Consider the following 13,106-nt stretch of genomic DNA (forward strand, 5'->3'; position numbering starts at 1 on the left):
GCGTACGTACGTCTGTTACTTCGCACGATACTTATCTCTTGAATGAGTATAATATTTAATTTTATTTATTTGCAATAGATGGCTAGAGCGATTACTTCGTTAATAGAGTCAATCCGTTAATAACTTTACAGATAACGGTGACTATTTATAGCCTATACATTTCATGCCTTCCTCAATTTCTGAATTCAATTACCAATAAAGGCTCATACGCTTTAAGTTTTATGATTAATAATAGCTCGACTAATTATATTTTTCTGGTTGGTACAAAATGTTGCATCACAACTAAATAGGCCAAAGCACATCTATTTCTTCGTTTATTTGAATAGTACAAAAAGCAAAGATCTTATAAAATAGAGGATCTGCCCATAGGTATCTTCTTCCTATAAAATAAATGAAGCCAAAAAACAACCGTGCATCGGCACGTCTGATTGGCTACTCTCGTTTCCTTCATCGTCTGGTTGGCTACTTTCGTTTCCGCCATGATTGTTGGCTCAAAACACTGCAATTCTATTGAGCGGAGTGGGCAGAGTAGGGGTGGCGAAACTGTGACGTATGGCTTCAAGATTTTGTTGTAAGGGAAGATCCTCTATTTTATAAGATCCTTGACAAAAAGATACAAAATTCTGAGCTAGTTAAAATTCAAATTTAAAAATAAAAATATAAAATTCCAAGCTAGTTAAATTTTGAAATTGGTCTGGTTAGTACAAAAATCTACAAAATGGAAGAAAGTTCAAAGCTAGTTAAAGTTGAAATTTAAAAATGTTACACTATAACTAAATGGGCTCATATTAAAGCAATTTCCAATTAGAGAACATTAGGGAACATAAGGTGCATCGGTTGCTATATAAATTTTGTAATCACCGCTTTTTACATTATAGAAAAATTGTTAACACCCTTTTATAAAATGGTCTACTATGTAAGTTACGTTGAATACACAATGACATCGCTATTCAATGCTCTCGTACTAAATATTAAAAAAACAGATTTTCTAGATGTCATACTGCTTACGAATTATACTCAGCTAAATATTTAACCTTTGACCTATATAAAGCGTATTCAAAAAAAGGCTCTATAAATATACTTTCTAATGGTTGAAAAAGAAACCAAAGTTTTTTAAAATTTTTGTTGTTATATAGGGGTTGTTAGAAGGCTCATTATCTTTCTTGTATAATTTCTGCTATATTACATAAATACCAAAAAAGGGCCTTTAAGAAAAAGCACAAACACCATTCATTTGACACTAAATATAAGATTCGTATTTAGCATGCTCGAAAACACCTATACACCAAGTTTCATCCAAATCGGTTAAAATTTGTTATAAAAAGCGTATCTCACATTAAAAAATATATTCGTAATCACCATGTTCAAAAACCTCTACATACCGAGTTTAATCCAAATCGGTTCAAATTGTTATAAAAGAGCATATCCCACATAGATAAATATGATATTCGTAATCAACATGTTCAGAAACCTTTATACACCGAGTTTCATCCAATTCCGTTATCTTTTTTTTTCAAAAGGCTGTATCGCAAACAAATTATCAGACTTGGGTAAAACAAATATTATATTCGTAATCAGCGAGTTCAAGGATCCCTATATACCGAGTTTCATCAAAATCGGTTAAAATTGTTATAAAAGGGAGCATTCTACATAAATAAATATTATATTCGTAATCTGCATTTTTAAAAACTCCTATATACCGGGTTTTATCCAAATCGGTTAAAATTGTTATAAAATGGCGTATCCCACATAAACCATAAGACCTAGGTAAAACCAAATATAATATGCGTAATCAGCATGTTCGAAAGCCCCTATATACCGAGATTCATACAAATCGAATAAAAGGGCGTATCCAAGATAATGTATTATACTATTCGTAATTAGCATGTTTAAAAAAGCCTGTGCAAAATAAGGGTTGTAAAAAAACGAGGTATCTGCTTCTCTGTTAAAAATAGTGCGTGTAGCGTTTGGTAATAGGGGATGAGAAAAAAGGCCATGGTCTTTCACAATCTCTGCTGTGTTAATTAAGGGTTTGAAAAAATATCATGAAAGAGAACGAGTACACCCTTAAATAATAATAGGGGTTTAAAGGTTGCTATGTTGGAATATGTGTTCGTACACTTTAATCTCTGCTTTGTTATATAGAGGTTGGAATTTCTTTATATATCATAATCTAATGTAATCTCTGTATGTTAAATAGGGGTTGGAAAATGAGAACGAGTACAGCCCTGCTATGTACTCATAGTCTGTTATGTTAGTATCCTTTCTTGTGTAATTTTTACTATGTTACATACGGGTTAAAAAAGTGTCACACTCTCTTATCAGATCTGGTATGTTACATAGGGGTTGAAAAATAAGCCATGGTCTTTTTCAGCTCTGGAATGTTACATAGAGGTTGCGAAAATATGCCATACCCTCATGTAATAGGTGTTCGTAATGTCTGTGTTATTTCTGATTTTAATATGTGGTCATAGTCTTGTGTAATTTCTGCTATGTTAAATAAAGATTTAAAAAGTAGTCGTAAAAAGAACGAGTACACCAACATACTATTTTACTAACATCGAAAAAGAGGTCATAAAAGAGAAGTTCTACGGGGTGTTCAATTTTCTATAGCTGGGCGATACACGTGACACGGCATATCGTGCGATACTAGTAAATCGAGTTCTCCTTATCATGGGTGACCTGGCAAAAAGTGGAAAATTCATCACAAAGTTGAGTCAAGTGTCGGTGTAACTACTCTTTTTTTATGTGTATGTTCACCTTCGCTGAAACACCTTCTCCCTACGGACGCAACCCTCGGTTACGCTCCGTCTCATCGGCTGCGCTTCTGCCCTGACCTGGTTCAATTTAATTCTTGTTTTTATGGCCGCTTAGCAGAAGTGAATGTCTATTCCGCTTAGTTCTTACTGTGTACCTACACTGAATGTGTACAAAGGAATGCAAACCACACCGCAAAAAACTATTGCTTAAGATACAAAAAGTCGATTTACTGAAAAGAAAGTACATATCGAATGAATTTGTGTATGGATCCGCCAAATAAATCTGCACCTTGTATTATATTGCTGGGAAAAAGGAAACAAAAATTAATAGGTAGTAAATATTACATGTTACTACCTATTAAATATTAATTAGAAGTAAATCAATAAGCATTAAAATATAGGAAGAGAGCACTTTTTAAATATTAAAATATCACTCTCGAGCAGGAAGCATGCAAGCATGCGCTCACACGTATTTGGATTCCAACACTTGTTTCTAGAGACAATCGACCACCACATGAAATCATTATATGATGTGATGTGTTTTTTTATAAGACACATTCCTACGCATTTAGAAGAGAAAGTGTGATTACTGCTTGACTGTGTGGTAAATAATTACAAAGATAAAGCAGGATGTTATATCTCTTGAAAATTCTTGTGGCAAATATGCTTTTATGTACTGCTTCTACAGGAAATTACAGTAGAATTGTGGGAGGAAACGTTGCAGATTTTGAGAAATATAAGTATGTTGTCAATGTTAGGACTCAAAACGGATCAAAGCGTTGTGGAGGAATTATCCTCAATAAGTACTGGATTCTTATTGCAGCACGGGTTATTGTTGATCCAGATACATACCAAACATATTCAGCAGAATCGATTCATGTGGTTGCAGGGCAAAAGGAACGAATGCCAAAGCCTGATAGCTTACGCAGTGTTTCTCGTGTGTTTCCACATCCTGATTATATTTATCCAAATAATGATATTGCGCTTCTAAAACTTAAACAGGGACTAAAAAATTTTGATAAACTGTCTGTGGCTACTTTGCCTAAGGATAATTCTTCTAATGCAGTCACACCGAACAGTATGTGTACTGTGGTCGGTTGGGGTCGAACTAGTTATGAAGGTGAAGCTCCCTCGGTGCTATTGGAACTTCAGATGCCTATATTGGATATGAATACTTGTCTTAAAAAATTTACATCAATAGACCCGAATACTACAATATGTACTGGAGAGTTAAATGGGACCAAAACTCCTTGTAGTGGAGATGTAGGCGGACCTCTAATATGTGATAATGTAGTGGTAGGAGTTATTGCAGGCTTAGGAAAACGCTGTACAGGCCCATCTTATAGTACGAAAGTTGCTGCTTATCTAAGTTGGATTCGAGATGTAATGGAAAATAATTCTGAGAAAGATGGTTCTAAATCAATTGCTCATCAAAACATTCTTGAAATTCATATAATATATCTCTTTTGCATGTATATTGTTGTTCACACACTTTTCAGTGTATAATACAATTAGTTATAAAGCATTTGAAATTCGTCTTAGAAATATGCTTGTCTTAGTTTTCCCTAAAATAAAACTAGAACTTTTATTTTAATTGTAATAATAATATCCCCAAAGACACATTTGAATATATTTTCAGAGTTTCAGTTTAGCTGAATGTCGGGAAACTAAATGCGGAACGAGCATTTAATCTGCAAAATGTAGTAAAGAGTTCGATATATGTGGTATAGGCAGGGGTGTAGCCAGCAGGTTTGTGTAGGAGGGGCCCGTCTTTTTTGAAGGGGGGCCAGCCACAATGCACAAAGCAAAAAAAAATGTGTTGCTGTTAGTGTTTTTGAGACCTGAAAGAAAGGAAAATTTTGGTTTCCTTCTGGAAAACTAAAAACACTATTTTAGCTTCTTCTTCTTTTTTATTATTATTATTATTATTATTATTATTATTATTATTATTATTATTATTATTATTATTATTATTACTTTCTCCATAAATTATATTCAAGGTATTTTATATTATGCTTGATCAAGAACTACTGCCCGGGACCAAACGCTATACTTTTGTGCATAACTATAAGAGTAACCAAGAAATTACTTTCCCTTTTCGTGGAGGTCTGTGTTCAATTGGACCTCACACCGTGAGTTGAATGCAAGTGGAGATAAGGCGAACGTCAGTTGTTGGTGTGGGTATATCCAACATACTACCTGGTTGTGGCAATTCAGATACACCGTGAACTTGCGTAAAGACAGAGGGAACATGGGACATCCACAGAGCGTCATAAGAGCATGTATGCTGAACGAGTTCAAATGAAGGTCAAACGCCGCTGTAGCGGGACAGAAGATATGCCAGGGTTTTGGTGAGGGTGTCGTGACGACGCGGGCAGTGCAGCGATGGTTTAACAAGTTTAAGGACGATGACGAAACACCACGTGCCGGAAGACCAACACATGTACAAAGAGGAACTGGGACTACAATTCAGTGTGAGTGGAGAAACCATTCGGCAGCACATCCATCAACTTGGGAAGCACTACAAGTTGGGTCGATGGGCCCCACATATTTTGACTCCGGGCCAGAAAGCGACGCGGCAGTCGCCTGTGTTTATTTACTGTTTCGGAGCCATTTCTGAACAGGGTGTTGACATGTGATTAAAAAAAAAAAGTGTGTCCTACACGAAGCTCCACGGCGCCATCATCATTGGTTAGCATCCCATGAACCGATTTCAAAACAGCCGAAACCAGCACTGCACCAAAAGAAGGTTCTGTGTGTTTGGTGCATCGTGCATCAGGAACTGCTACCAGCCGGTCAGAGTATTGTACATACATGAGATTATCATATTCTGCGGTTAATTGTAAAGCTAGCAGATAAGCACGAGCCCCGTTTTCTAAACAATACGGCAACAAATGACGTTTCTGTACGTCACGTAGGTTATGAAGGACAGAAAAATCCTAAAAATGACTAAAAAATGACTGAACTGACTCGTTCAATTTGCCGGAAAATTTGGGGGGTTCTACTAAACGATCTAAGGCAGAAGATATAGCACTAGTATTCTCCATTTTATCTATTTTCAAAATCACACTTATAATAAATATCTTACATTACAATGTATATATATCCAACACCAAACTGTAAATAACACAAAGAAAAACAAAATATAATAACTTAGCAAAATTTTCTCTTCTCACCCACTTATCATTCAACTAAGGGACAATAAAACAAAAAAAAATACTCTAAACAGCAAATGAATGTAGCGAGGGTGGGCGGGTGGGTTAAAAATAACTTTACTCAATTTCTTTTGACAAACTATAAATTACACAGTACAAATTACTCAAAATTTGGGATCTTAAAGCATCTACTGAATATTTAGAATCGTAATTTATCGAAATTTTAGGATCGTAACAAAGGCGTAAGCCTCACAGCATCTCCATCATGTGCCGGTGTTGTGTTATTAGTTATAGCTTAGAATACAAAATAAATAAATGCAACCAAATGGGGATGGAACTGATGCACAATACGGTACTTAACTGCTAAATTGTGGTGGAATTTAAATAAAATTTAAATGTTTTTAATTTAGAAAATGACTAGTTGGGGAAAGGGATGAGAGAAAAAGAAAAGGTTATGACTAAAAGATAAGGGATGAGCACTAGCCTGATAGATTTAACAGGGCTGGCGTTGTTTTGGTTATTTGGCACGATGAAAGGTTTGCCGTGGAGGAATCTGGATTTTTTGGTAACAGCCAACAATTGGAATTTAATTTTGCTGGACTGCTAGGGGCGTCGAACTTTTTTTGTGATGCGTTTTTAGGATGTTTTTTTTTTTATATTTTCATTTTACTAATTGTAACTAACAAATGTATTTGCGGCGATGAACCGGCAGAATGGTATTTTTTGACTTGGAGTCGGTGGTCCTCCAATGGTGGGATTTGCTTTTCTTTGATTATCCTGCACCTGTCCCAATTGCGTGTCGAATACCTCTTGTTGTTTTGTTTTTCGTGGTTTTGATCAATTTAAAGTTTGATGGTGGCCTAATTGGGAAGTATTAGGCTGTGCTTGAAGGTATGCGGAAAGGAAAAGAAGGAAGCTAGTTGAGTTCATTTAACAAATATGCATTTATAACAGGTGTTTGAGAATGTACACTTTTAGTTAAAGTTTTCTTTTAAAGTTTTTTAAAAGTTTATGTTTTTTTTATATTTAATACATAGTTACTTTATTTCTAATGGACAGATACTTCACAGTATCAATACAACTGTATAGTGTCAGTAGTTGAACTGTGCTCAAGAAAAACTCAAAACTCTGGAGCCATCACTTCTGAATTGCAAATGGGTCCTCGTTTACGGGACAACGCTAAGTCCCACATGGCTAGGATGACTCAGGACACCATTCTCCGTCTTGGATGGGAAACAACATTGCAACCACTATATTCCACGGGTATTGCACCGTCCGACTATCACCTGTCTATTCTTTGGACAATCACCTTAGGGGACGCCAATTCAAATCCCTAGTAAAAGTCCAAAATGCACTTAATACCTTCTTCGTTTCACGGCCCAGCAAGTTCTACCGCAATTGATTCCATGGCCTTCCAGAACGTTTTCAGAAGGTCGCCGATGCTGATGGGGACTATTTTTGATCTTCCAGGTAGTCTTAGGTGACATATCGATGTTCGAATGTGGTGAGTGAAAAAGCAACAAAACTGTGTAATCTGCTGTCACAAAAAAGTACCCTGTTTTTCGATCGGTATAAGGAGGATATACCATACTATTTTTCGATTGGTATGGAAAAACAATATTTCTCCATACTATTTTACCGTAAATTATTAATTGTCAATAAACTTTGTTACTTTTAAATGAATGAAGCGAGGTAATTTTACTATGATGTTTTAAAAGCTGGTCATTTGGGGGGCCAGGCCCCGATGGGCCTCCCCTTGGCTACACCCCTGGGTATAGGGCTGAAACAATGTCTTGATACGTGGCCATAATGCGAACTAAAGCAAACACCCTCGACTCACTCACACGTTGAACCAATAAGGGTTCAGCTGCTGCTAAGTGAGACAGAGTTGTAGCCGTCAACCCTATTGCGATAGCAGCGCTTGAAACGCGACACTATTTGTCAAGTTAATATGGTATATCTATAGCATTGTGCCTGTCGACTTGGAACCCAACCCTTACTAACGTGTTCTTTTATTGTTGTGAGAAATGCATAAAATGGGTCTTCTTGAGCAACTTATCAGAATAAAAAGGGTTAGCTTCTGCAGATGGCTCACCAAATTCAAAGTTCACGAAGAAATGAGCAGAATTAGACAAAATTTTATAGTGAGAGTAACAAACACCGTAGTAATGGTCATCAGTGTATGATCATTAACTAGGGAGAAAAATGAAGTTAAACTCTGGACTATATGAGTTTGCATATTGGTGTGCTATTTAGCAGTGTTGGGTAAGTTACTTGTAAAAATGTAACGAATCATAAGTTACTTTACTTACCCTTAAAATGTAACGCGTTACTAACGTGTTACTTACCCCCAAAAGTAACTGTTACCCTACTTCGAAAGTAACGCATTACTTTTAATTCCGGAACTTCGAATATGTGAAAAAGTATTACTGCAATTTTCCGCACTAATACTACAACCACCAATATTATTATTATTATTATTATTATTATTATTATTATTATTATTATTATTATTATTATTATTATTATTATTATTATTATTATCTAATCACTTTTTGTAGATGCAAGAACAAATTCTTACTTGACAACTATATGAACATAAAGAAACAGATATGTCAGGTAGACTCGAATTCGGGTCGGGTTTCAAGTCGAGTCGAGCCAAGGACATTGTTCACAAGCTTTTGAATTTGGGCTGAAGGTCTAGGGTCAATATTCGGGCTCGAGCCAAACATTGTTAAAAGTTATAGGGTACTGGCCAAATATCTTCAAAACTGCTGGGCCCGGGTTTAGAATTGTCAACGACTCGAGCAGCTCGGCTCACAGCTCATCACTATGAACCGAACCGAGAAATAAACTGAACCAACAGCTCACCCAAACGAGTCGGCTAGAGCCCTCGGCTCAGTTGAACCGAACCGAGCAGATGGCTCATCCCAACCAAGCGGGCTCGAGCGGATGGTTTACCCCAAGCGAACCGGCTCGAGCCATCGGCTCAGTTGAGCCGAGCCGAACTAAGCTCGTTATAGAAGTATCTTGTGGTCTCTTTATAGAGAGACGAGATATGACCAGTGTCGCCTCTCGTGAGCACTAAAGGTATTCCATATAACTTCTTACATTTCTCATGGCTTTCGCTTTCCAGTGTAACCAGGCCATGATTTCAAACTGAGTTAAAACGAGCTGAACGAGCGAGCCAGTTATCAAAGTCTACTCGACTCGAGAAAATTACCTTTGACTCGACTTGTATTTAAACCGAATTTCGAGTCGAGTCAAGTTTTAGCTCGACTCGTGCCCATCCCTATGCGTTAGAAAAAATGGCTGCTTATTATTATTCTGTTAAACTAATTATATAACCCTCGAGAACTCGCAGCGCGGTCTTTTCGACCGCACCTATAAATATTCTTTGATTTTGTTTAGAGACTTTGAGCAAACTTCCCCTCATCCCCCCTCTAATCCTTCCCCAGACTGTATTGTTGCAACACACCACCCGTTTTGGCAAGTATACAATTCATTTAAAATTATGTAATTAATTTCTTAACGTCAAAATTTACAGCGCGGTCGTTTCGACCGCGTGCGAGTTCACACGTGACGGTCTGTGCGCGAGTGCTGAAGGTTAATAGTAACAATGTTGTTATGTAAAATTAAAATACAGAATACAGAGAAGCATTACAGTATAACTAATAAAATGAGAACACATGAACTGGGGATGAATCAAAACTTGCTAAAATCAATACATGCTTTATAAAGGTAGTTGTTCCAAATTGTAGGCCTATAATCAATGGGACTCTAGGATATGCAGACTGGTCTGAAAGAACTCCAATAGGCCTATTACATATCATCAAGAAACTATTTTCTAGTAATAAAGTAGGTCTACTCATCAGAACACGGTTTATTTTTATTAACCCCTTACTGTATATCGTTAATTATGGCACCCTATTGTGGATAAATATTCCCCGTCGGGGCACTTGACACTTTACCTTCAAATTCTGTCCACCATCCTCAGCTTTCAAGAAAAAGTATTCTTTCAAATGTTCTATAATTTCGTTGTCCGCCTTCATAAAAAAAAACAACACTAATCAAAGTAAACTAGACTACCAGTACCATTGCATTCGTAGTTCACTCACTGAATGTATTGATTTAGAGCTGTCAAAATCTATGACAAAATCTTCCAGGTGCTTGCAATTAGTACACGTGATTTCCCTGAGCCTGTCCTCATCTTCCAAAAACAGCAAATGGTATTAAGATCTTATTTGTTTCTCTGTGTTTCGGTCACTGAGATACGTAGTTCATGCATCATTGTTCCATTCTGAGAATACAGGAAAGAAATATTTGTTTCGAAAAAAATATACATATATTGTAGGTACATGTATATGCTCATCCGAAATGTAACGCGAAAAAAACCAGGTAAGTTACTTAAAAATTTGTAACGCGTTACAGTTGCAGTTACTTAGGAAAAAATGTAACCTGTTACTAGGAAACGTTACATAAAGTAACGTGTTACTTCCGTTACGTTACTTCCCAAGACTGATATTAAGTAAACGAGCAATAGAGCATAATATGGCACTCTTTCAAACCCACTATCTTATTAACTAATATAGGATGTGTATGCTGCATTTAAAACAGAAATAAGGGAGCGGAAACTAATGAAAAAGAGTCACATCTGAACCAAATATGGTGAAACGGGAAACATTTTGGAATGCTATCCCTTCTTATGGGGTCCAAAATTCGTAAAAATCTACGGAAGAAATATGTTACTTGATTTCACAATTGATTTGTTCAGGCAATGAAAATGTATCGAGATCTTACATTTTAGAAGTATAATAAGATACAAATGTGAAATGGAAAGTGTGCACTTTACCAAGTGAAACTCCACAACGAAGACATGAAGTGAAGTAATATGTGGCGCCAGTGTACAAAGTGATCGTAAAAGTGTTGCAAAGCTGCGGCACACGTAAGGCATGTCTTTGTTTCATACTAACAACACAACATTGCTACATGTCTTGCAAATAAGAACAGAAATAACACATTGAAATGCTGAACAAGATTGTATTATTCATAAACATTAAATACTTTACATTTACTTTGCGATCTTCTAACCAAGATCCTGGTACACCACTTTCCATTGATATTATGCAACCATGCAAAGTGATTTTTGCTTTGACTCCCATTGTAGAAGTGCGTGTAATCGTGCCATAAATAACAACTTTTTTCTGTATAGTTTCCATCCTTACTGCACCGTTTCATTACCCCTGCCGTACAGACATTCATTGAATCACAAAATGGCGTATGGAGAATCTCTGGCGCAGTTATGTAACATACGTTTAACATGTCAAGCCGATATGATTTTTATGTCTTTCTGAACCCTCTTCCTAGCTCCTATCATTATTCCGATGCCAGGTGTGAAGTTCCTTTCCCCCCAAACATTCGAAGCTGTCTAACTCTGCCCCTATCCATTTCCGGACTATATGTAACAGGTTGACTGTCATGAGCATCATATGTGTGGCACACCTTATTTTTCTGTGGGGCCATGAGCACCATATATGATTCTCATGTTTGATATCACAAATTACTAACCTATTCAGGTTCTTGAGCATCATATATGATGCTCATTGTTACAAATTACTGTGAGATCATAAGCATGACATATGGTGCTCGGCTCCCATTGGTACATTTTCGGGAGAAGCAAAATATCGCGACAAAAATGCGACATGACTATCCATAATTGAGCCAAAGGTAAGAAGAAATTTATGGCCTCCTGGGAGCAGTACCCTCAAATCGCCCTGGCAGTCAACCTGGTAATATAAACATTCCCTCTTGTTTTGGTGCCAGGAATCTGTAGTTTTAATTTTCACCATTACTTTTGAGACACCTTGTATTGTAAATTGTTTTGTTATATCAATAACATCAGGAGTCATGCTACCATATATCCGACTATGTAACAATCTACTCTAATAGCGTGAGATACCAATAAAAATATTTCACCCATGTTTAATGTGTTTTACACGGCGGAAGAAAAGATTCAAAGGTAGTTGCTGAATTTTTTTTTTTTCGTTGTGCTGCTTCTAACCCCTTCCCATGTTGTTGTAGAGTGATATATTTGATTTCACAACGAATGGTTTGGCAAAAACTGTACATAACGAAACAACAGCATCTCCTAGATAATACTTTCAACAAAGGCCGACAGTTTGGCGTGGCAGTGTGATTTCTAAGAAATCCAAATTAAGCGCTGGATATACTGTTCACCTGCCACTACCAATTTAAAAGAGTAGCATATATAAAATCCAATAACATTCTTTGCCTAGGAAAATTTCACAAAGAACATGACCCGCTATAAACAATGCCAACTCCCCCTTCAGAAGTTCTTCTACATGCCATGTCTCCATTTGTCGATACAATCCCCCAATTACTATGAAACTCTGTTCTTCGATGGTGGAATGGAAAAAGATGACGTAATGACGCTATTTTGCAAGAATATAATCACAACAAGTCATAGAAAACACTTTATAAAATTTCATTTTTGAGGCTCGTCTTGGGACTTTCACCTGGGTTGCCCGGCCCTTGATGCGTCCCTGGGTCTTTCATCAGAAGAGACAGGGTTTAATCTCTCACCATAAGTCTCTCCATGAATACGAGTGCTCCCCCTCGAGATGAGAAATTTCCTGTCTCGAAAAGGAGACGATAAATTTCTTGAGTCTCCCGGGGAACACTACTTCAACCAAATTTTACATTCCAACCACTATTTTAGTGTTATACAATCCATAATTTTGAAAAAATGAACTATAAATTAATAGAGTGATTATACAAACACAATGAAGAGCAATTATCAACGTTTAAAGATAAGAAAGTCATTGCATGATATATTCCAATAAAAAAAAATATGTTTTAAAAGTTGTTATACCATATCTTTCGTGAGTTTCTCGTGACGTGAAAGAAATCTGATAACTTCCACATGATATTACAAAGAAAATTACGGCATGAATTGATAAAATGAGATAAGAGAATAAGTTCCGAAAATAGAGACGAGACTAAAAGGAATCTGAAAATCGAGAAGAAAATTCGACAAAAAAAAATACGAAACGACCTTCATCTCGCCTCGTCTCCAGGGCAACAATAATAAACAGTTTTGAAAATTTAATACTTAGAAATTAAGAATGATACAGAAATAAGTTTATGAGGAAATAAATTCTTATCTAAGATC

General features: G+C 36.5%; 1 protein-coding gene across 1 annotated transcript; it reads left to right on the forward strand.

Moving 5' to 3' along the window:
- The first annotated feature begins 3,373 nt into the window (after window positions 1-3,373).
- On the forward strand, window positions 3,374-4,265 carry LOC145685634 (duodenase-1-like). The gene has a single exon (XM_081758023.1). It carries the CDS (start codon window positions 3,390-3,392, stop codon window positions 4,263-4,265), a length of 876 nt encoding a protein of 291 aa, XP_081614149.1. The 5' UTR covers window positions 3,374-3,389.
- The last annotated feature ends 8,841 nt before the right edge of the window (window positions 4,266-13,106 follow it).

The sequence above is a fragment of the Thermobia domestica genome, chromosome 5, assembly GCF_964235325.1.
Source record: "Thermobia domestica chromosome 5, izTheDome1.hap1.1, whole genome shotgun sequence".
Lineage (NCBI taxonomy): Eukaryota > Metazoa > Arthropoda > Insecta > Zygentoma > Lepismatidae > Thermobia > Thermobia domestica.

Bases quoted from the DNA above. Each gene is read 5' to 3' on its own strand.
- LOC145685634 (XM_081758023.1), top strand. From the start codon at position 3,390: ATGTTATATCTCTTGAAAATTCTTGTGGCAAATATGCTTTTATGTACT.